Source organism: Electrophorus electricus, chromosome 16, assembly GCF_041902795.1.
Source record: "Electrophorus electricus isolate QZ-2024a chromosome 16, ASM4190279v1, whole genome shotgun sequence".
Classification (NCBI taxonomy): Eukaryota; Metazoa; Chordata; class Actinopteri; order Gymnotiformes; family Gymnotidae; genus Electrophorus; species Electrophorus electricus.
In genome coordinates this window covers 12335800-12355793 of record NC_137512.1, presented here as the reverse complement: position 1 = coordinate 12355793, position 19994 = coordinate 12335800, and the positions used below count along the sequence as shown (strand labels likewise).

The window sequence follows — 19994 nt, the reverse complement described above, 5'->3', positions numbered from 1 at the left end:
CAGCCGTCTCCTGGAAAGATCAAGTAAGGGCGTGCCACTGACTGACTAGACCGGCCAGTTAGAGAAGCTTGGCTGCCCATGGTGGGCGTGTATGCTTGCCTGAGTGTGTGTGTGCATTAGGGTGTAATAGGAGTGCCTTATACTTAAATCTCATAGTTTTTGTCAAGCAGAACAGACATATAGATATGTATGATAAACAGTTCCACAGTCAGCATAGATCTGAGATTCTTCAGCACTTGGCCAGATTATGATCAGTTTTAGTTGACTGACCTCTAACATGACCTTCCAAAACCAAGATATTAACACAGCTCAAATATCAGTAACCTGGTGTAGAATGTCCTACCAGGGGCTCCAATGGGACTATTTGTGAAAGGTTCACTGAAAGAGTAAAGTACACAGCATTCATTATCTTAATTGGATCATGGCAGCATGGGAATACAGTGATATATTGATCATCTAACACTGTGGAAATGGACCAGTATTTGGCAGTATTTTCTGAGTATGAATATGGTGTAGATATAAATGAGATGCAATAATTAGTATACATGCTGTGTCACATTCATGTGGCTTGCAGAGCAGAATGGACTTCAGAGTAGCTCTGTATACAGAGGAGTAATGATAAGCCTGTTTACCTTTGAGATATGCAATGTTGTCAGTAGCAACACAATACAAAGGGAAGAGGTGTGGCTCTCATGGCCTGTATGTAAAGTACTGATTCATCTTACACTTCCAAGTCAAGGGATGTGCTTTGCAACTTTCTTGAATATTCATTAACTGGCTGTCATTCGAACAGCACCCACTAATGCACAATTATTGTTTAGGGAGCAGAAGGAGTATGAGTAACAGCTCCATAGTAGTGTTTCAGCCTGGCTACTGCCTCAACAACTTAAGAAACAGGTAAGGCAAACTGGCCCAACGGCCGTGAGTCACAAGCCTGTCAGCGGTGTGTAATGTTGTTCCAAGAATGTGAAGTATCTCATCACCATCCTCCAACTTTCACCACACCGAGAACAGGAATGCCAAAAATATGCCACAGGACAGGCTGCACTGCATGAGTGGTTACTGTGATGTATGAGCTGGTGCAGAAAATCAGGTGAAAGGATTCCTCACATCTATAGAAAGACATTTGTGATCCAGGGTGTGCTCAGGGAATATGTACGCTGTGTTGCTCAACACTCACAAAATGTGGATGCAAACGAGAAGACACAAGAGACTATTTGCCCTTCCCTACAGTCTAGAACATTCAATACCTTTCTTTACATTCATATTTTAGTTGAAAGTAATCAGTTCTACTGCAAAAATTGTATTTAAGTATAAAAGATCCACAACAACAAAAGAGAAATGTAATACATCATTTTTATTGAGAAATATTGACAAAAATGGAATTGCTCCCATTCTTTGATCTGTGTATTATAGAGCCCTCAATTAATCTTTCATAAGCATGAGTGAAATCCACGATCATTCCAAAAAAAAATGCAGCTGAACATAATGCTTACAACTGCTCATTGATGTTCCATTTAAACAATATAACAATGTAAAAAGTATGAATAAGTACTCCAGGAGAAGAACTGAAAGCATTTATAAGAGCTTTACTTGCGGTTTTGTGCTTCAGCCTGGATATACACAGGCAAGAATCTGACTGCATTTTCTTAAGGTAATTACTTTAGGAATATCAACCCAGTTAATATGATTGTCACTGAGCCAAGTCTAGGGCCTGTACTCACTGAGCATTTTAACACGATCACTGCTTCTTGATGAGTTCTTATATTTAGGCTACACTGACCAAGATCAGGATTAACTAGAATAAAACTGATTTTGCATGAGCACTCCTATGAGTATAGTTAAAAACGAGCACACACATTGCCAGCGCAAACAAAAACTCAATAAGATCCTAGGCTTCCTTCCGCAGATGCATGTAGCTGGTTACAGTTCGGCTAATAGCTTCCTGCAAACCCACCAGTGGTTGGTAACCCATGTCCTGCTTAGCCTGGGCACAGCTGTAGTAGTGATGTGTGCCAGCCAGGGCCACACGCATCGGGGTGAATATGGGCTTTATGGTCACCAGAGGGCCCAGGAGCAAAGTTAACAACCACAGCAGCAGTGCAATTCCATAGACCAGCATGTAGGGCAGGTGGTAGCGAGGGGCGTCATAGCCTAGACTGACTAGTACTTTGGACATAAAATCCCAAAAGAGGATGGGCTCATCATTGGTTATGTGGTAAGCCTGTAGGGACAAGATATTGATGGAACAATGGCAAATCTGCAAAATACTTGTGATAAAAATCATCCATCAAAACCAGGGCAAAACTTTTAATATATAATACTACTGTAAATAATAAATAACAACAACAACAATAATAATTAATAGTTCAATGCAACTATTGTATACATGTTATATATTCAACAAACTAATAAATAGATGCACTTAATAAATTAGCAACTCTCAGCCCAACCCAGCAAATTCTCAGGAGAATTTTGGTGTTTTGTTGACAGTAATGTAAAACTCTCTAGCTAGATATACTTCTATTACTTGGTATCTTAAGTTTAAAACTGCTTTCTTTTAATATTCATTGCCCAAGACCAATCCATTTTTTTATTTTTACCCTTAGCCTTTGTTTTTGAGTGTTCCCTTGGAACTGTGGTAGTAGCTGCAATCTTCCCAACCCTCAAAGAACCTGATATGTCATCACCGATGGCTTCTATGTAAACAGACACAAGTGTACACTTGTGTACATTTCCAATATGCTGTCCTCAGCTGTGGTGATCTTTAAAAAGCACACTGCTTCACTACCAGGCTACTAGCAGTACTTTGTAAGCAGCCCTGCCTATCTGCATTGATATCAGAGAAACGGTAAAGTTCGGCAAACTTGCTGCTTTAAATGCATTTTGGGGATCATATGCAGGTTTTATTCACAAAATCAGGAAATAACATCAGCAAACTACTAGCGATTCTTATATACTTTTAATGAAGGATCAGAATACACTGAAACTTAACACTAAGATAATACAGTGGTTATGGTATAATTTTTGTATATTTTATTAACAGAATTTTTATATTTGTGGGTTTCTTTGATCACTTGCACAGCTTGCCAGTGTTTTGCAAGGTGTTCCGACTTTGTTTGGACAGCCATGTAGCCCTAACACTTTACCTTATCCCTCTATTCCAACAAGAATCGGACACCCTAAACTCAGGTGTGAACATGCAAAATGGATGGGTAGGGCTAAGGTCAAGGGGTGAAATGGGATTGGGCCTAGACACCAAGTGGGGAAGTGCAGTAAACTATTAGACACTAGCTTTGAAGCACCTGCTTTCATCTAATTTCATAATTACTCAGATGTGAGTTATTTGTTCCACTATTTAGAGCTTTGTTAACACAAGCTTGGTATGCCAGAAAAACCTTTTCCTAAACCTAATTTTAGGTATTTCACAACACTATAATTTAAACAAAATACATTTTTATCAATGCACTTTATTGCAGCTGTTCACACTCAACCACCCCACTCACTCACACCATACCCACCTTTCCACAAAGTGGAGAGTCTTGCTTCAGATGTTCAGCAGCTAGGATGTGACCATGGACTACATTTTCCACATAAGTGAAATCCACCAAGTTAGAGCCATCTCTGCAAGGACAAACAAAAGACCTACATTATCTCTTCAGGTAAATGCATCAATGCATAAACAGCTCCCTATGCAGTCTAATGGATGAAGGCAGTTAAATAAGATACCACATGTCAAATACGGATTTTATCTTTTGCTTTATCTAAAAACAAATAATCTGATTTATTCTCTCATCTGACTCAGTCAAATTTCAAAAACAAATTTATTTATATAGCACTTTTTACAACAGCTGGGGTCACAAAGCAGCTTTACAAATGTCTGAATCCAAGCCCGCATTAAGGATGCTAAGGGAAACAGTGACAAGGAAAACTCCCTAGAGCATGAGGAACAAAGCTTGAAAGGAACCAAGACTGAAAGGGTGGGACCTATTCTCCTCTGGTCGAGAACGGACACTAGCCACAATATAAACAATAAGGAGCAGAATAAGTAGTAAGAGAGAGAGGGAGTAAAAAAAGTTAAAGAAACAATGTGCGCATAAATTGCATACAGTAAATAATCCAATCACAAAAATTCAAACTGGTTTAGGACATGTAGGATATTCTCTCCACAGCCAGTGATGACCTTATTGTAATGTCTTTTTGTCTGGCCTATCCACAAGCTATACTCCAAATTTACCATGAACTAAAAATGCTGCTGCCAGTGTACTGAAAACACACCTGAATACGGAATCCCACAACACCAGAGAATTATAACTCAAAACAGTACACCTGCTCTGTAACAGGTCCAATTTAGTGAGTAGGAAAAATCTACATCTTACTCATCAAAATCAAAACATAATTAATATTGAACTAATTCTTAGAGGGCATTACAAGTATTTAAAAAAAATTGATACACAACTCATTTTAGGCAATAGTAACAGTAAATAACACTACATAAAGAGACAGAAAACAGCCTTTTAGAAATCTGACATTGTCCCATCACCACCTACCCAAAAGTGCTAACAAGTGTATACACACTTATGCACTACAGTATAGTAATGTGAACAAGTACTTGCCCGCTTCCAGATTTCCCCCATTACTGCTTATTTGGCACACCAAATGGATTCACATCTTCAAACAAAACAATCCCAAGTATACAACACCTTTTTTCTCTGAATAAATTAAATGACAATGTCATCCAAAAAGTCTTAGAAAGGTAAGAAAGGCATTTCTAATGTTCTGGGATACCACTGGATACCATGACCTTTAGGGGATAATGAAGAAGACATGGAACAGTTTCAAAAGCCAAATCATTCTTCCCAAAAGGAGCAGCCCTGACAAAATTTCTACACACCTGTCTAATCTCAACTAAGATCAGTGTTCACAATTCCAAAAAGCAAAAAATACTGGGGGAAAAAACAAAAAAAAACAAAACAGGATTTATGAAAGAGTAGCAAGTTAGAAACAACTGGTAACCAAAAGAAACATCAGTGCTCAGCTCACATTAGCAACACAGCAATAGGATGATCCCCAAGCTTATTTGGATAATGTTCTATGGAGAGTCAAGTCAAACCTTTATAGAACTTTATAGACACCACAGGTAGGGGACATGGGGATGGTCTACTGCCTTAGGACTTGGATGTGGGGATGTTTTGCTACCTGAGGACCTGTAATCATTTACAAGGAATCATTAATTTTGCACTAAACTAGAAAAGTTCTTAAGGAGAACATGCAAATCATCTATCCATGGGCAGAAGAGTAATTGGCACAAACGTGAAGAGCAGAAAAACAAAATTTCTGGAGTGTCCCAAGCAAGAGTCCCGACCCATCTGAGGAAACTGCTTTTTCACATGGACAATATCAAATGCCATTTGGTTGTCACTGCACAATGTGCAACAAAATTATGTTATCCGGTGAATACCAGTTACATTTAAACAAAATACATAAGAAGCATTAAACACCTAAATAGAAAACAATATATAAATAAAAAGACAAGCTTTATTTATAGCAAAATCAATACTACAAGAGAAAGAAGAGCAGAAAAACAATGCATATCTTTTCACATTTCTGGATGAAATAAACGATAATTATCTGGCACATAAAGTTGGTTATTAAGTACCCTAATGGCGCTAGGATAAAAACTGTTGAGAAATCTTGATGTACATGTCTTTAAAAGACCTATATCTCCTCCCAGAGGGCAGCAAGATGAAAAGGTGGTAGCCAGGGTGTGATAAGTCTTTAACAATGTTCTTAATTCTGAAGAGACAACAGGTGTTGTAAATGTCCTCTAGTAAGTGTGGCTATGTTCTAATCACTTGAGCACACCTGATGATTCTTTGTAGGGCCTTCTTTGTAGCCATGAAGCTTGTAAAACAAACCAGGTTGCCACAGGTCAATATGCTTCATTGGATCAGAGGTAAAAGGAGAGGAGGAGCTGCTGTGATAAGTCCATTTTCTTAAGTGACCCAAGGCTTCTGTGACTTCTTGACAAGGGCTGTGATGTTCTCAGTCCATGTGAAGTCCTGTGTGATGTACGTGCCCAGGTACTCTAAGGAGAGCACTCCCTCCAATGACTTACCATTGGTATACAAGGGAGCAGGCTCAACCTCCTGTCTCCTGAAATTAATGATCATCTCTTTTGTTTTGGAGACACCGAGTACCAGGTTGTTAGAGGAGCATCTGTCTGCAGATATCATTTCTGTAGGCAGAATCGTCTCTGTTGTGTATCAAGCCAATCACGATCTCATCATCTTCTAATTTTATTATGGTATGTGTGTTAAGGGTGGGTGTGCAGTCTTGTGTATGGAGGCAAAACAGGACTCAGCACACACCCCTCCAGGGCTCCAGTGTTGATTGTTAGTGAGAGAGGTGTAAGCCTCCACGTTAACTGTCTGTGAGGAGTCTGTTAAAGCTCTTAATCTAGCTTCTTACATCATGGTCTATGCCCAGGCTTTCATTTGGCCTCCTTTTTCCTGGGAATGATGGTGTTAAAGGCCAAGCTGAAGTCTTGGAATACCATCCTCACATGTCCCCAAGTGCTCCAGATGGAGCACAGCTGTGTGTACTGCTGTGTTGATTACATTGTCCATTGATCCATTTGCTCTGTAGGTGAACTGGTGCTGATCTATGGTGAGGGGAAGAGCTGCTTTAATGTGCCTCGGGACCAACTTCTCAAAGCACTTCATGACAGTGGTGGTGAGAGCAACCAGCCTATAGTTGAGGCAGCTGACAGATAGCTTCTTAGGTACAGGAATGATGGTGACACATTTAATGCATTTAAGTTTTTCGGAACAGTGCATGATAAAGTGAGAGATTAAAGATTTTACTGAATAACTCAGTCAGCTCGTCTGCACAGTCTCCAAGTACCCTACCCGGGATGCCATAAGGGCCAGCTTTCCTAGGTTTTGCACTACATAGCTCCCTCCTGACATCTTCTGTTCTGACGGTGAGAGTCTGATTGCCTGTAGCTCGTAATGACTAATCCACAGTCTGTGTGCTCCTCAAAGCATGCATAGAAGTGATTAAGATCCTCTGCTAGATAGCTGTTGTAGTTTATGGGTATCTTTTTGTTGCCTTTGTGCTTGAGGAGATGCTGAATACCTTGCAAAGCTTGCCTCATGTCTCCATCATTAAAAGGTCCCTCTATCTTCTTCCTGTAGTCCACCTTGGCTCTGCTGATTGGTTCTTTTCAGATTGGACCTGGCAGCACTATAGACGTCACTGTTCCCTGATCTGAAAACTGAGTTACGCTCTTGTAGCAGGAGTCCAACATCCTTTGACATCCAGTTTATTGGGGAAGGACTTAATGTATTTATCCACTGTAGCGCAGTCTATACAGCATGTAATGTAAGACAGGACAAGAGCTGTATACTCATCTATATTCTGCTGTGCAAATAAATCCCAGTATATGCAATCCAAACAGTCCTGTAACTGTGATGAAGCCCCTGCAGGCCATGTATTTATGGTTCTCATTCTTGGTAATGATGTTCTTATGAGAAGTCTGTATGCTGGTGTGAAAAACAGTTAGATGGTCAGACAGGCCTATATGTCAAAGCGTGGAGACTCTATATTCTTCTCCAATGTTACTGTCGACATGATCCAGTGTGTTCCGACCTCTCATAGGACATTTCACATGTCGATAAAACTTAAGTACAGATTTTATGTTCACCGTATTAAAGTCTCAGGCCAACATCTCAACATTGTGTACTCCACGTCAGGTGAGCTGTGTCTGTTGATGATGGTTGTATTCTTACATCACTGGTTGTTAGTGTAATCCACCTCCTTTCTTTTACAAGAGACTTTCGTCCTGTCCCCCCGATACAGTGTGCCACCTGCTAGCTCGATAGCCTTGGTGGGGAAACCCATATGTAGCCAGGTCTTGGGGATGAACATTACCAAGTTCTCTCACACTCTTCTTTGAGCTGACATTATCAGCTCTAGCTTGTCCATTTTGTTGCAAAGTGATCTAGCATTTTTGAGGTAGATACTAGGTAGTACTGGCTTAGCCTTGTTAACACTCCACTTTGGCAGCCCTGCTCAGTAGCTCCATGCCGCCTCATTCATCTACCGCTTAGTAAGATGATCCACCAGGACCCTGCTGAATGAGAAATCTCCCCTGGTATCTGTCCTTGAGTGGACTTCCGTTGTAGAGCTACACATGCCATTCACATTTTTAAAGAGAGCTTTCCGGCTGTATGTATGTTTGCTAGACGCCACACACACGTAACAAGCATGACCACAACACAAAGACCACAACAATCCAACGGAGCAAAGCCGCTACATACATACAGTCCTTCTTACAGTCATCTTGTGATATAGGTATTAACGTTACTTAAATGAAAAACAATAACTTAAAATGTGATGTGTTTACGCAGGTTTATTACATTTTTGCTAAGCATATGCAACCATTCAGTGTGACAAAAACTATGGCCGGGTTAAAGCAGGGTTTTTCATTTTGTTAAAGCAATGTAAAAGTTTCTTCCATAGGTACCCCCATAGGAAGAAATAATCGAAATGGAACACCCGTTAATACTGGTTTTTGACTGCAGCCAGTGAAAAACTCCCCAGGCCTTCACCCTAAACAGCCAAAGTATCTGAGGAAAGGGTGTCACCTAGTGGCTCAATGCTTTATTGCAACAAAGGATGAAGCACCTGTTTGAGGTCTCTGAGATCAAGTTATTTTTAATAATATATATTTTTCAAACCTGATGACACTGAGATGACCCGATAAGAGAGATACAAGACCTAGTTGAAGTATGCAAGAGTTATAGTTACAAAGACAATTTAGAGAAATATATGCATCCAACACTGTGGCAACAGTTTTAGGGAAGGCCCTTTCCTATTCCAGCATGACTACACAGTGCAAAGTCCATAAAGTCATGGTTGAAGAGTTTGGTTAGGATATACTCTAGTGGCCTGCACAGTCCTCTGACCTTAATCTCATCTTTGGAATGAATTGGAATGCAACTATGTATTAATGTTAATAGTTTTGTAATAGAATATCCAACAAGTTCAAATAGGTGTGATGGTCAGGTGTCCACATACGTTTGGGCATACAGTGTATACTGGAGCATTACAGTATCTTATTAAATCACCCAAAAGTCATTCTCACTTACCCAATGATGAACTTCATCTTGCCCCGGCGGGCCATATCTACAAGGATGGGCACTAGCTGCGGGTCTCGTGGGCCAAAGATCCCATGAGGACGAATTGCCACAGTGAAGAAACCCTTTTTTTTACTACAGGCTTCCAAAACTATCTAGCAGTGAGAAACAATTTGGCATTTAAACAATGAATTTGTCCTCATATTTGAACCAGTGGTTGAAAGAAATTGAAAATACAAAAAAAAGACAATACTGTGTTAAATAAAAAGTCTGTAAAGGGATTGCAGAATAGTTGAAAAAGTGGAATTTCACAAGGTCAATATCTTTTATATTAAAATGTACATCAAGTCACTAGTGAAAAATACAAGTCACTACAAAAAGAAAGCACAATACATTTACCTTCTCTTGTTGGATTTTGGTCTCTGTATAATAATCAATTGGCCTTTTTGCATAAGGCAAATCTTCCTTTCCATTCTTAATGTCAGTTCCTTCAAACACCACGCTGGCACTGCTGGTTAGAACAAGTTTCTATAAAAAAATATTAGGTTATGACATATTGGACAATTCAATATATTGACTCCATTCATTCCTATGACCATTTACTGATTCATTTTTGTGGGACCACATAGGACCACCTTTCAAAAGCCATTTTCACTCACTCACTGATTGACTGCAACTGAATGATTGTGCCCATTTGTAGAAACATGCATACCCAAGATGGCTCATCAGATCTGTAACTAGCTAGTAGGCTGGTATGTGTTTGTACTATACACAAAGTAATTAGCAGTGAAAAAGGGAATAAAGGAAGACTGATTATTGTTCTCCCAATAATCATATTAGGTAAGTTATAATGCATGAATTATCCAATCCAAAGGTGATTATTTCAATAACATTATCCATTTTACTAACATTTAGTCCATCATTTAGATGGTGAATTACTGTTATTGCTCATGAAAAGATGTGTTTTGTTTTTCTAGTATGAAAACAACTATTTTAACTGTTCAGTACTTAAACATGAGATGCGAAGGTACTAGGAAGGTACTAGGCATATTTATTAAAAGTAGCCTGGGAAATATCCATCACATTTAAAAATTATGTCCAGGACGTGTAAGAAAAAAAATCTAGGTTATAATATCTTCTTATACATCTCCCCATTACTGAAGTGTGCATAAACAAGAAGTGCAAGTAACAGCTTCATCTCTACCATCTGTTAACTATGTGTACAGTTGCAAAGCACAAAGTGGATTAATATTAGCTTGCAAACCTGCAGGTCTCCAAATACGGGCATTTTTCTTAGCTTTAAAACAAAATCCAATTCTATGCTTCCTTCAGAAATGTCCTTTCTGCATGAAAAACTGTGTGATCATGGTACTTGCTCAAAGTGTACCCACAACCAGTCAAACTGAACTGAATCAGCAAAACAGTTAATGGCCAGAAGTTCTTCCTCTTCAATGTTTAGTGTGTCTGCGCACTTTATACCTGCACCCCAACCTCTTGGCAGGCTTCGACAACAGTATGCGTGCCCTCGATGTTGACCCTCTGGAAGAGAGCGCGATCATCACTGGCGGGAGCCGGAGACGCACAGTGAAACACTAATGATACGTCCTTGAGAGCCGTGATTAAAGCCTGGAAGAAAACATAAGGGTGTAAAGAAATGAGACATTAAGCGTGGAATGCCTTGAAGAAGTATAACGTGAAGCTAGTCACCTGTTTGTCACAAAGATCTCCTTGGTGAAAGGTAACCCCAGGAAGTTCATAGCTCTGTGTGATGTCAAATACAGTCACTGAAAAGCCCTTTTCCACCAGCCGCTCAACAAGGTGCCTGCCCAAAAATCCAGAGCCACCTATGACAGCACATCGCTTGGTGCTCTGTTGGAAGTAAACAACAGTCTGCAACTAGATGAACACTGCATAAGCAAGTTCTGGTGTCATCTCAATAACCGAACTAACGCTAGCTATTATTTTCAGAACATGAACGCGCAAAAATTACTATTGAAGTTACTCACCGGTCGGATACGCGTTGCCATACTCACGATGTTAACACCTAAAGCAGGTATGCTACCACCCTGGAAGGCACAACGGTATTGGGTCTTAGTTTAACGTTAGCTACAAGTTCAACAATTTGAGGTATATTACACTGCTATCAACTTTTCTGATTCTGTTATTCTATACAATCTTAACGATGAATATGAAACCCTTCAAAGAATGCAACCAAATGCAACAAACAAGCAAGACAACAGACCAACAACACACTATTCAAACCTCGACAATAATGCACCCCAACTCACATGAACTGTCAGCCTCGTAAAGTCTCGTATACTATGAACATATCAGCAGAGAGTGTACGACGCTGCCATTGGGTAGACGATTGCTTGCTCTGAAGGTAACTTATGTGACTGACCAATGATGCCGAGTTTACGTCAAATTACGCCATTGCAAGAACCAGTCCTCGAACAGCACTACCAAAGTAACCGCCTCTTTCACACGAGATCAAATGTTTATAGGTAGCCTTTAGGTTTGGGTTTTTTGTTTTGTTTTTGCACATATGTTGTTGTTTTTTTACATATGAAAAACTAAGCTGGTTTGAAAGGAGCAACGTAGCAACTTTGCACCAGTTTAAAGATTTCAGAAGTAGCCTATTATATTCATGAAGGCACTTTAGGGTTTAGCGAATGTGTGAAGCAAATTAAACGTTTAAATATTTGGCACACCAATGTAAAAACTTTAACCACAGCCTAGCACGTCCTCAGTATACATCTTAATTTTATGTAGCAAATCAAATGTTCTTTATTACGTTTCTGAAAAATCACCGTCAAAGAAAGACCAATCAGCGTTTGCAAAGCCCACCATATCCAACCGCAGAGTACGTAGACTACTGTACAACAAAAACAGGGAAAGATGATGCTGTAATTGCGGTGGTGTCGTGAGAGTGAGTGATGTATCCTTCTGAAACATTTATAGTTGCAAAATCTTGACAGATTCGTTAAAAAACGGGAGGATTACATTTCACAATAGACAACCAGATTGTAAAATTGCAAAGTGTCAAGGATCTTTTCTTCTTCTTGTTGTGCTCCCGACTGTAATGGTGAGTCACCGCAACATTGATGTTGTCTTTTAAAACCGTGAAAACAAGCTGCGCAATTATTTGAGGGTGCAGATCTGCTCCTTAACAAACTGCCAGTTAGGATGCTGTAAATTCTGTGGTTTATCTGGTCTTAATTTGAAACATTGTCAAAAGAGGAACAGTATTAGTAAAGATAATGAGCCTTCACACTGCTTATTTATTAAAGGCCACTAATGCCAAGAGGCCGTCACTTGGGGCTGTGGCTCCTCGTAAGAAAGCTAGTCCTAAGCCTGAATTGACAGAGGAAATGAGGCAGGAGATACGAGAAGCCTTTGAACTGTTTGATACTGATGGCTCTGGCTTCATTGAGGTGAAGGAGCTAAAGGTAAGGTTCTAAAAGCTGTACAAGAATATTTCATGTATACATCAACACTCAATATCACTTTATCAGAAACACCTGTCATGCACCTACACTCACTGGCCACTTTATTAGATACATCCTTATTATTGTTGAATTTATATACATGATTACTAACTGCAGTTCTTCTGTCTCCATGCAGAAATCTGTTAGCCACCCACGCCTCTTTCATCACTGGTTAGATTCTGACTACAGGATCAGTACATTGACTGGCAGACCAATCTCAGTATATTAAATCTCAGTATATTAAATGCTAGTGGGTGTTGAACTGCTAACAGGTACAACAGTGCTGCTGGGGTTTTTACACATAAACCCACTGCCGAGTTTACAGAAGACTGCCACCCAAAAATATCCAGCCAGCAAGGGTCCTGTGGTCTGAAGCTGGCCAATGATGATCAAAAAAAAAAGTGTGGATGCTTTTTATAAAGTGAGTGGTGAGTGTGTGAAGATACTCATATTTTTTTGCACTAGGTGGCTATGAGGGCACTTGGGTTTGAGCCCAAAAAAGAGGAAATTAAGAAAATGATTGCAGAGGTCGATAAGGATGGGACTGGCAAGATTTCCTTCAGTGACTTTCTCACAATCATGACCCAAAAGATGGTGAGCTCTGCGCTCTGGTGATTAAACAACAAAAACAATATTATATACCCAACAGGTTTCTTTATCAGTTGGTTATGTTTTAGGCTGAAAAGGATTCTAAAGAGGAAATTCTAAAGGCATTTAGACTGTTTGATGATGATGAGACTGGCAAGATATCTTTTCGTAACCTAAAGCGAGTAGCCAAAGAGCTGGGGGAGAATCTTACTGATGAAGAGCTTCAGGTGAGGGCAATTACCTGACAGTCTCTGCTAAATGAAGAAAATGTTAAAAATTACACTGACCTGTATTATTGCACATTATTGGTTGTTTTGCTGTGTTGTCTCCAATTCATAATCTTTAATAAATATAGTTTTTAGCTTCACTATTTTGATGTAATTTTGTCTGTATTCATCATTAGGAGATGATTGATGAAGCAGACCGGGATGGTGATGGAGAAGTGAACCAGCAGGAGTTTCTTCGCATTATGAAGAAAACATGTTTATACTAAATTGGTGGAATTAAGGGGAAAGGAGATATAGCATTAATTTACCCTCACCCAAAAGCATGTCATTCAGAGGCTTGCAGGATTTTAAAAGGGACCACAAAATGCACAATTCTATGAAAATGATCAGGTATGATTATCCTAACAGTGAGTAACATTTTGACCTCAAATAATTAAGATTTTAACACTACAAGCCCTTTAGGAAACTGAGTGTATTTGGATGATTACCTAATGTGTTTGGATTTTTGTTTACAAAAGTGAATCACATTGAATGCTTTAAGAAATTCTAAGATATGTACAACAAATTATAGTACTCTAGGTTGTCTCAAAATCACACAAGTTTCACTTAAGTTATAAAACAAATGTTTCTACAGAGCCAAGGGACCAGTTCACTTGAAGCTTTTGATTTTTGCAGTCAGCATCAAACCATTCCGTTCAGTCTGGGAATTTTTAAATTTTTTTTTACATGAGTGTGCTGACCCCATTGTGCTTTTTTTGTGGTGACTGTCATATGTGAAAGCTTTTTAAAGGAGAAATTAATATCCTGTTATTTCTGAAGCAGTTCTGTGAAGTGCATTTTCCACTTTGCAATCCTGTCCTATTTACCTGATATTCAATGTTTTGTACAGACCTAAATATCAATGACTGTTTATAGCATTAAAAAAAATATCAAAACAGTTGCTTTCTTGCTTAGATGTTCTCCCTTATCTGCTATGTTTCAGAACAGCATAGACTAGTCTGAGGTGGTAGGAATACAATCAAAAAGTCCAGGCCCTCTTAGGAATGTCTTCTTGAACATGGTAGTCTTGGCAAGTAGGTTAATGCAGCATAGTACATACGTGTAACCATGGCAACTGATGGGCGCTGAGAAAAGACACTGGCCAGGACACAAATAGGGGGAGGCATACACCCAACAGCACATATACTTAAGTAAATAAAATGAACTAAATCCTGAAACAATGATTATGAACACACACAATAAGCAAAATACATTATTTAGATACATTTCGGGAATCAACTTGTTCATAACTGACAACGTAAAACTCCCTTCCCAAATTTTGCCTTGAAAAGCAGAGTAGGCCCACCCAAGCCGAACTCATTAGGCGAGGGATTCACCCAACATGCTCTGCATGTCGTATTTGCATAAAATGATTAGACATATCTGTACAACTTGCTTTTCCCAAAAAGTATTCATAAACATATCAGTATGTATGAAAAAGTTTATTGAACATCGAGACACAAACAGGACACAAAGATGAAAGTATTAAAATCTGACAATACCAACCCTGCCACAATAACTACATATGCTTAAATCTGTAAAAGTGGGCCTTTCACAGCCATTGAAAGGTGCTTATGACATGCCAACCCAGTGTCTTTACAAAACACGATGGAAATGTAATGCCCACACCAATGGCCTGGATTCAGTGAGGTAAATAACCACAGAAAAAGCTAGTGCAGCAAAGCACCACATGACACGTTATCACATTCAGTACAGGAAAAGCATCAGAATTGTTCTAAAATTCTGATATCAGTTGTTGCTGAGGTGTGTCTTGCTGGCAAAGTCAGCGCTGAGCTTGCGCATGACCTCAGCATGACTCTGGCCAGTGAGCTCTTGTCGCACTGACACGTAGTTGTTCTTCACAAATGCAGCAAAGGGCGTGGGCCTCCGCGGCTTAGATGTTGTGAGAAGCACCAGCTGCCCCTTACACAAGGCGCATACGAACTTCTGTGTGTCAAGTGACTTGGAGTGGCGACCAATGCTGGGGATAATCACAGGCAGAGGTTTAGTTTAATGCCCAGGAACTAACTAAATGACTGGTACTCTTCACAACTTTGTATTTCAGGAAAAAGGACAGAAGTGTGACAACATTTGGTGTATATAACAAATTCTGCCAATCAAATGCTTTTATACATTTTAAAAGTATAAAAGATTCTGTTATAGAGAATTTTAGCTTTATCATTCGAGCCCTGAATACAGAACTATGAAAGGAGGGAAACACTTACGTGTTTTTGCAGCGGCTACACTGGTACTGATACTTGTAGTTGATGTCGTAGCTGTGGCAACGGGTGACCGTTGGTAACTCAGGATGAGCCAGCATGGCTTTACGTGCATAGAGCTTCCAGAAAGGGCCGTGCCCATCTCGTACATTGTTTATCAGCCATGTGGCTGCATGGCACATCTCGTGAACTAGCGTATCCCTTAACCGATCTACAAAGGACAGGTCGCCAGTCACGGAAAGTCTAAATCAAGTTATTACAAAACAGTGCTGTGTCTCCTGTTCCGAACTTCCAATGTGAGAACTATGCTACTGTAAGGAGATTTGTAGCTAGTCAGCTAAGGCACACAGCTGCGTTGTAAGGGAGATGCAATGCTTTTAAGAGCTTGATATGGGACACAAGGACCTCTATCTGAAACATCTTTTTTCTCTGGAAGCTCTGTGTACTCCAGTTATATAAACTGGCTCCTCCTACTACAAATTCAGAAACAGTATGCTTGCACAGCTGATAAAGGATCTCTGTCCGAAACATCCGAAAAGGGGTGTTTGCCATGTGCTGAAAATGCCAGATACAGCATTAGCTAACACTCTTAATCAAAGCAACTTAGCTTACATTTACAGGATAATGTATGCTATCTGTATGTTGCTAGCATCTTATTCTACCAGGTAAGCTACATCACTGGATATGCTGCGTGGTTGTTTATTGCTTAGAATGTTATGGTTAGATATTTCAAATGGACTTAGATCAGATATTAGAATAATTTCAAAGTAAGAGTTACCTGCAGAATCACAGACTTTGTCTGACAGTTCAATGCGGGCATACCGTTTGCTTGTGCCTCGCTCTTGTCCCGTAATACAATATCCTGCAGTTTTCCTCATTTTTCTATTCCAGGTGACTGTCATGTCTGCGGGTAGCTGGTGGAATTAAAATGTTTGAATTAGGACCCATTTAAAATGTGCATGATCATTATAAGGCGAGCACATGCTGACCTTGCTGTCAAATACGCTGGAGTTATAAAGTTGGTAGAGTTTGCTGGTGAGCTCCTGCTTGTTCTGTTTGAAGTTACGGCAGTACATGGGGCCAGGGATGGACAGAGACTGCAAAAAGCAGCCTGGGATTTTACATACTGCCACTCTGCCACAGATACATAAAACCAGTTCAGTGTCACAGTCTCATGAGTTTGAGGGGCAAAAAGAAATTAGAGAAGTTTTATGAACAAAAAACTATTTATAAAGTTGAGTTAACATTTCTTAAAAAATAAATAGTCCAACAACCTGATTTGAAACATGTCAGTATGATGCACTGTAGTGCTACATATATTAAAGAGCTATAAAGGGTAGTAAACTATACTATAGCAAGGGCAACATGCTCCCTCTACCTGCTGCTGGGGGCTGTTCGTGGCTCACTGTGGCTCACAGGTCTACTAATATGGAGCTGCTCTCGAGTCCTGTCCAACAGAGATTCTGTTACTGGTGCCCAGTCACTGCCTTTCTGGCCCTTAACAGATGGAGTCCAACAGGCTGTTGTAACTTTAGGTTCTATAGCCCACACACAAATGAAAAAACACATTAAATGAGCCAAACGTGTAATAGTTAACACCACCCCCCAACTGTATTCCTTTATTTTCAATTAACGCCATACAACGTATATCAGCTGACTTCCAACATGAATTTGAACATGTATTTGATAAGAATTATATGAATTTGAAATTATTATTCAGTTATATGAGGAGTAATGAAAGTTGCAATGAGAGTACCTTCAGGAAGTTTAGGAGAAACTTGCATGCTACTGCTTCCCAATTTCTGGTTCTTCTTGATTCGGTCCAGCAAGGACAGGAACTCATCATCATCAGAGCTGCCTGTGTCACTGCACCTCCCACTGCATGTAGTCAGGGCTGAGGAAGGTTCAGAAGGATGGTATGTAGAGAGAGAGGGGAGACAAAATGCAGGGCACCTCTGAGTTTGTTTTCTTTAGCCCAGGTGTCCTTGGAGGGCTGGCATGTGAACACACCTTTCTGGGCCTTCCAGGTGTCTCTGTCATCATCATCATCATCATCACTGAGAAAGACTGGGGAATCATATTGAGAGGGAGCCTTCCTCTGCCACCTCTTGACAAACCCAGGGGGTTTTGGGTGCTTCTGTTTGTCTGCGTTTGAAAAGACAACCACATTTAACATCATAGTTAACAATCTGCAATTTTAGAATATAAATTTTAGCATACATTCTCATAAGACTTATTTAAGTCTAGTAATAGTAAATTGATAAATGGGATATTGGTGAATTTGTTCATGCAAATCACAGTTTTAACCATTCATTCCGTGTGATGCAAAACTGCATTGGCACAAAAGCTCTCGCAATAAAGGTTACCGTTAGAAACAGATGGCTTCTTCTCCCCAACAACAAAATCATCTTCAGAGGTTAAGTCATCCACTATAAAATGTTTAAGGCTGTAGAATTAAGAGAAGTTAGAAATCACCACCATATGTTAATACATTTATTGAGCCATGCATAACACACTAGCCCTGACCTGTCATCACTGCCACTCACAGACTGCAGGCTGGGTTGAGTTTTTGGTGTTCTTACACAACTCAAAACTACAAAAGAAAACAGAAACTGTTTAATACTAATACTAACAACAAAAGTTTCAATACCTCCAGAAATTAAACAAAAAAAATTACTTACAGATTTCAAAATCATCGTCATCACTGTCTGAGGAGAAAACAGGAATCGGTTCCCTGGAAAAGAGATACAGATAAATCGGTCTCTATCAGTATTCCCTCATCTTCAGACAGGTTTGATGCTGTTCTTTGAGATTTCTATGTAATAACCTAATGATCCCTGAAACCTGTTTCAATTCCAATAAAAAATAAAAATAAAAAAAACCACATGGCTTGTTTATAAAGTGGTCTTTTTTAAAACAGCAAAAGACAACACCCACTGCTTCAAGCTTTATTTAGTAGTTAAATGACTATACCTATTGAGCCATTATTAATATAGATATAAAAACTAAGAACTTAATATCATTAATAAAAAAAAAAGTGATACCAGTCAGTTGAACATTACATACCTTATTTTCTTAGCAGATGAAATTTGTTTGCAAGTACGTCTGGGAGTAACTTTATCTGCAAGAACTGAAAGGAAAACGGACATGACCAGTTATATTTATTAATTTTTGGACCGCTGTGTTAGAACATTAAATACTTAACTTGCTTTGATTACAATCATCACTGGGCTCTAATGACGCACGATTTGAGCGAGGATTTCCCTTTCCACATTGATTCTCCTTCCCCGAACTGTCGCTGTCTGAAAGTTGGGGTTTACGCGAAGTATCTTTCCTCAAAGCAGCCTCTGCGCCATAGCTACCAGTAGTAGGTCGTCTGCTTTTCAAGCTCTCTTTCAACTGAGCCAAAAAAAGGAGACAACCTAATATGTAAATTCTCCTTTACACACACACACACACACACACACACACACACAGTAATAGGTAGGATAGCTAGCTAGCATTCACTTATGTATACTTCACCAAAAAATATATACCTCTTCCGCAGCTCGATCTAGAGCCTCAGGTTTGTCCCATCCGAGTTTTTCCGCAACTCTCTGAAACAGCCTTTGAGTGCTGGGATCCATTGCACCCTACAAAAGGGAAAAACAGATATGCTCTCATTAGTGTTATCCTATTAGTAGTGACTTAGCTAGCGTTATATATCTAAATAATTTCTAAATCAGGTGTATTTGTTAGTTTTACAGAACTGTGTTACGATAAATAATTAGTTAACAAGTTAGCCAGCCAGCTAGTTTCTCGGATGGCAACATGTACGTTAACGCCAGCGAAGTTATCACTAGCTGTCTAGCTAGGTTAGCTGTCCTAGCGAAAATAGAAAAGCTAGTATGCTAGCTGTTAGCTAACTATTAGTAGTTAAGCATATCGACAAACAGAACAGTTCCCACTAATAAAGTGCAATCTATCCACGTCACATGCACAGTAAAATATCTTGTTTCTTAAACCTTCTTTAAGATCAAAGGTTTATTTCAAAACAACCTCAGTGAATTATCGCCTTTAAAACAAAGAAACAACTTTCAAATTTACCTGAACGGAAGTTGTCACAACTCAGGGGAACGTCACTTTCCTGTTTCACCTCGGAACCCTGCCTAAATACGCAGTTCTAGTTTTACTTATGGGTAGATATAGTCATACACCCTGGATCAGGCCCACGTACATGTATTTAATATCATGTTAATCCATTATTTATAGTGGTGGGTAGACGAAAGCTCATGAAGCTTTTGGAGACTT

General features: G+C 39.5%; 3 protein-coding genes across 7 annotated transcripts; 1 reads left to right on the top strand and 2 right to left on the bottom strand.

The window, feature by feature from the left end:
- Positions 1–1339: 1339 nt before the first annotated feature.
- On the bottom strand, positions 1340–11525 carry nsdhl (NAD(P) dependent 3-beta-hydroxysteroid dehydrogenase NSDHL). 2 transcript variants are annotated; one of them, XM_027008671.3, is made up of 8 exons: positions 11432–11525; positions 11150–11209; positions 10851–11012; positions 10623–10769; positions 9543–9671; positions 9156–9298; positions 3522–3624; positions 1340–2224 (listed from the first exon to the last, which is right to left on the bottom strand). In XM_027008671.3, the coding sequence occupies exons 2-8, from the start codon at positions 11168–11170 to the stop codon at positions 1892–1894; spliced, it is 1038 nt and encodes a 345-aa protein (XP_026864472.1). In that variant the 5' UTR covers positions 11171–11209; positions 11432–11525; the 3' UTR covers positions 1340–1891. The 2 variants fall into 2 exon arrangements, with proteins under 2 accessions (XP_026864472.1, XP_026864473.1); XM_027008672.2 differs by lacking the exon at positions 11432–11525 and adding an exon at positions 11406–11431.
- A 194-nt stretch (positions 11526–11719) lies between these two features.
- cetn2 (centrin, EF-hand protein, 2) lies at positions 11720–14386 on the top strand. 4 transcript variants are annotated; one of them, XR_014117670.1, is made up of 6 exons: positions 11720–12081; positions 12325–12592; positions 13097–13225; positions 13309–13446; positions 13623–13836; positions 14081–14386. XR_014117670.1 is itself a non-coding variant. In XM_081699267.1 (5 exons), the coding sequence occupies exons 2-5, from the start codon at positions 12404–12406 to the stop codon at positions 13710–13712; spliced, it is 546 nt and encodes a 181-aa protein (XP_081555393.1). In that variant the 5' UTR covers positions 11720–12081; positions 12325–12403; the 3' UTR covers positions 13713–14386. The 4 variants fall into 4 exon arrangements, 3 of the variants coding, with proteins under 3 accessions (XP_081555393.1, XP_081555394.1, XP_026864464.1); XM_081699267.1 differs by having other exon boundaries at positions 13623–14386; XM_081699268.1 differs by having other exon boundaries at positions 11732–12072; positions 12434–12592; positions 13623–14386.
- A 523-nt stretch (positions 14387–14909) lies between these two features.
- gcna (germ cell nuclear acidic peptidase) lies at positions 14910–19980 on the bottom strand. Its single transcript, XM_081699266.1, has 14 exons — positions 19791–19980; positions 19241–19336; positions 18950–19103; positions 18771–18834; positions 18386–18438; positions 18231–18297; positions 18071–18150; positions 17715–17849; positions 17461–17598; positions 17083–17242; positions 16694–16838; positions 16483–16618; positions 15711–15915; positions 14910–15466 (listed from the first exon to the last, which is right to left on the bottom strand). The coding sequence occupies exons 2-14, from the start codon at positions 19328–19330 to the stop codon at positions 15235–15237; spliced, it is 1659 nt and encodes a 552-aa protein (XP_081555392.1). The 5' UTR covers positions 19331–19336; positions 19791–19980; the 3' UTR covers positions 14910–15234.
- Positions 19981–19994: the final 14 nt, after the last annotated feature.

Coding starts and splice junctions, on each gene's coding strand:
- nsdhl (XM_027008671.3), bottom strand. CDS start 11,170: ATGGCAACGCGTATCCGACCG. Junction 9,672..10,622: donor GCCAAGAGGTTGGGGTGCAG/GTATAAAGTGCG, acceptor ATTTTTTTATAG/AAACTTGTTCTAACCAGCAG. Junction 2,225..3,521: donor ACTCTCCACTTTGTGGAAAG/GTGGGTATGGTG, acceptor TTGTCCCTACAG/GCTTACCACATAACCAATGA.
- gcna (XM_081699266.1), bottom strand. CDS start 19,330: ATGGATCCCAGCACTCAAAGGCTGTTTCAGAGAGTTGCGGAAAAACTC. Junction 18,439..18,770: donor TCATCTGCTAAGAAAATAAG/GTATGTAATGTT, acceptor TCTCTTTTCCAG/GGAACCGATTCCTGTTTTCT. Junction 16,619..16,693: donor CCAGCGTATTTGACAGCAAG/GTCAGCATGTGC, acceptor TAATTCCACCAG/CTACCCGCAGACATGACAGT.
- cetn2 (XM_081699267.1), top strand. CDS start 12,404: ATGAGCCTTCACACTGCTTATTTATTAAAGGCCACTAATGCCAAGAGG. Junction 13,226..13,308: donor CAATCATGACCCAAAAGATG/GTGAGCTCTGCG, acceptor GTTATGTTTTAG/GCTGAAAAGGATTCTAAAGA. Junction 13,447..13,622: donor TTACTGATGAAGAGCTTCAG/GTGAGGGCAATT, acceptor ATTCATCATTAG/GAGATGATTGATGAAGCAGA.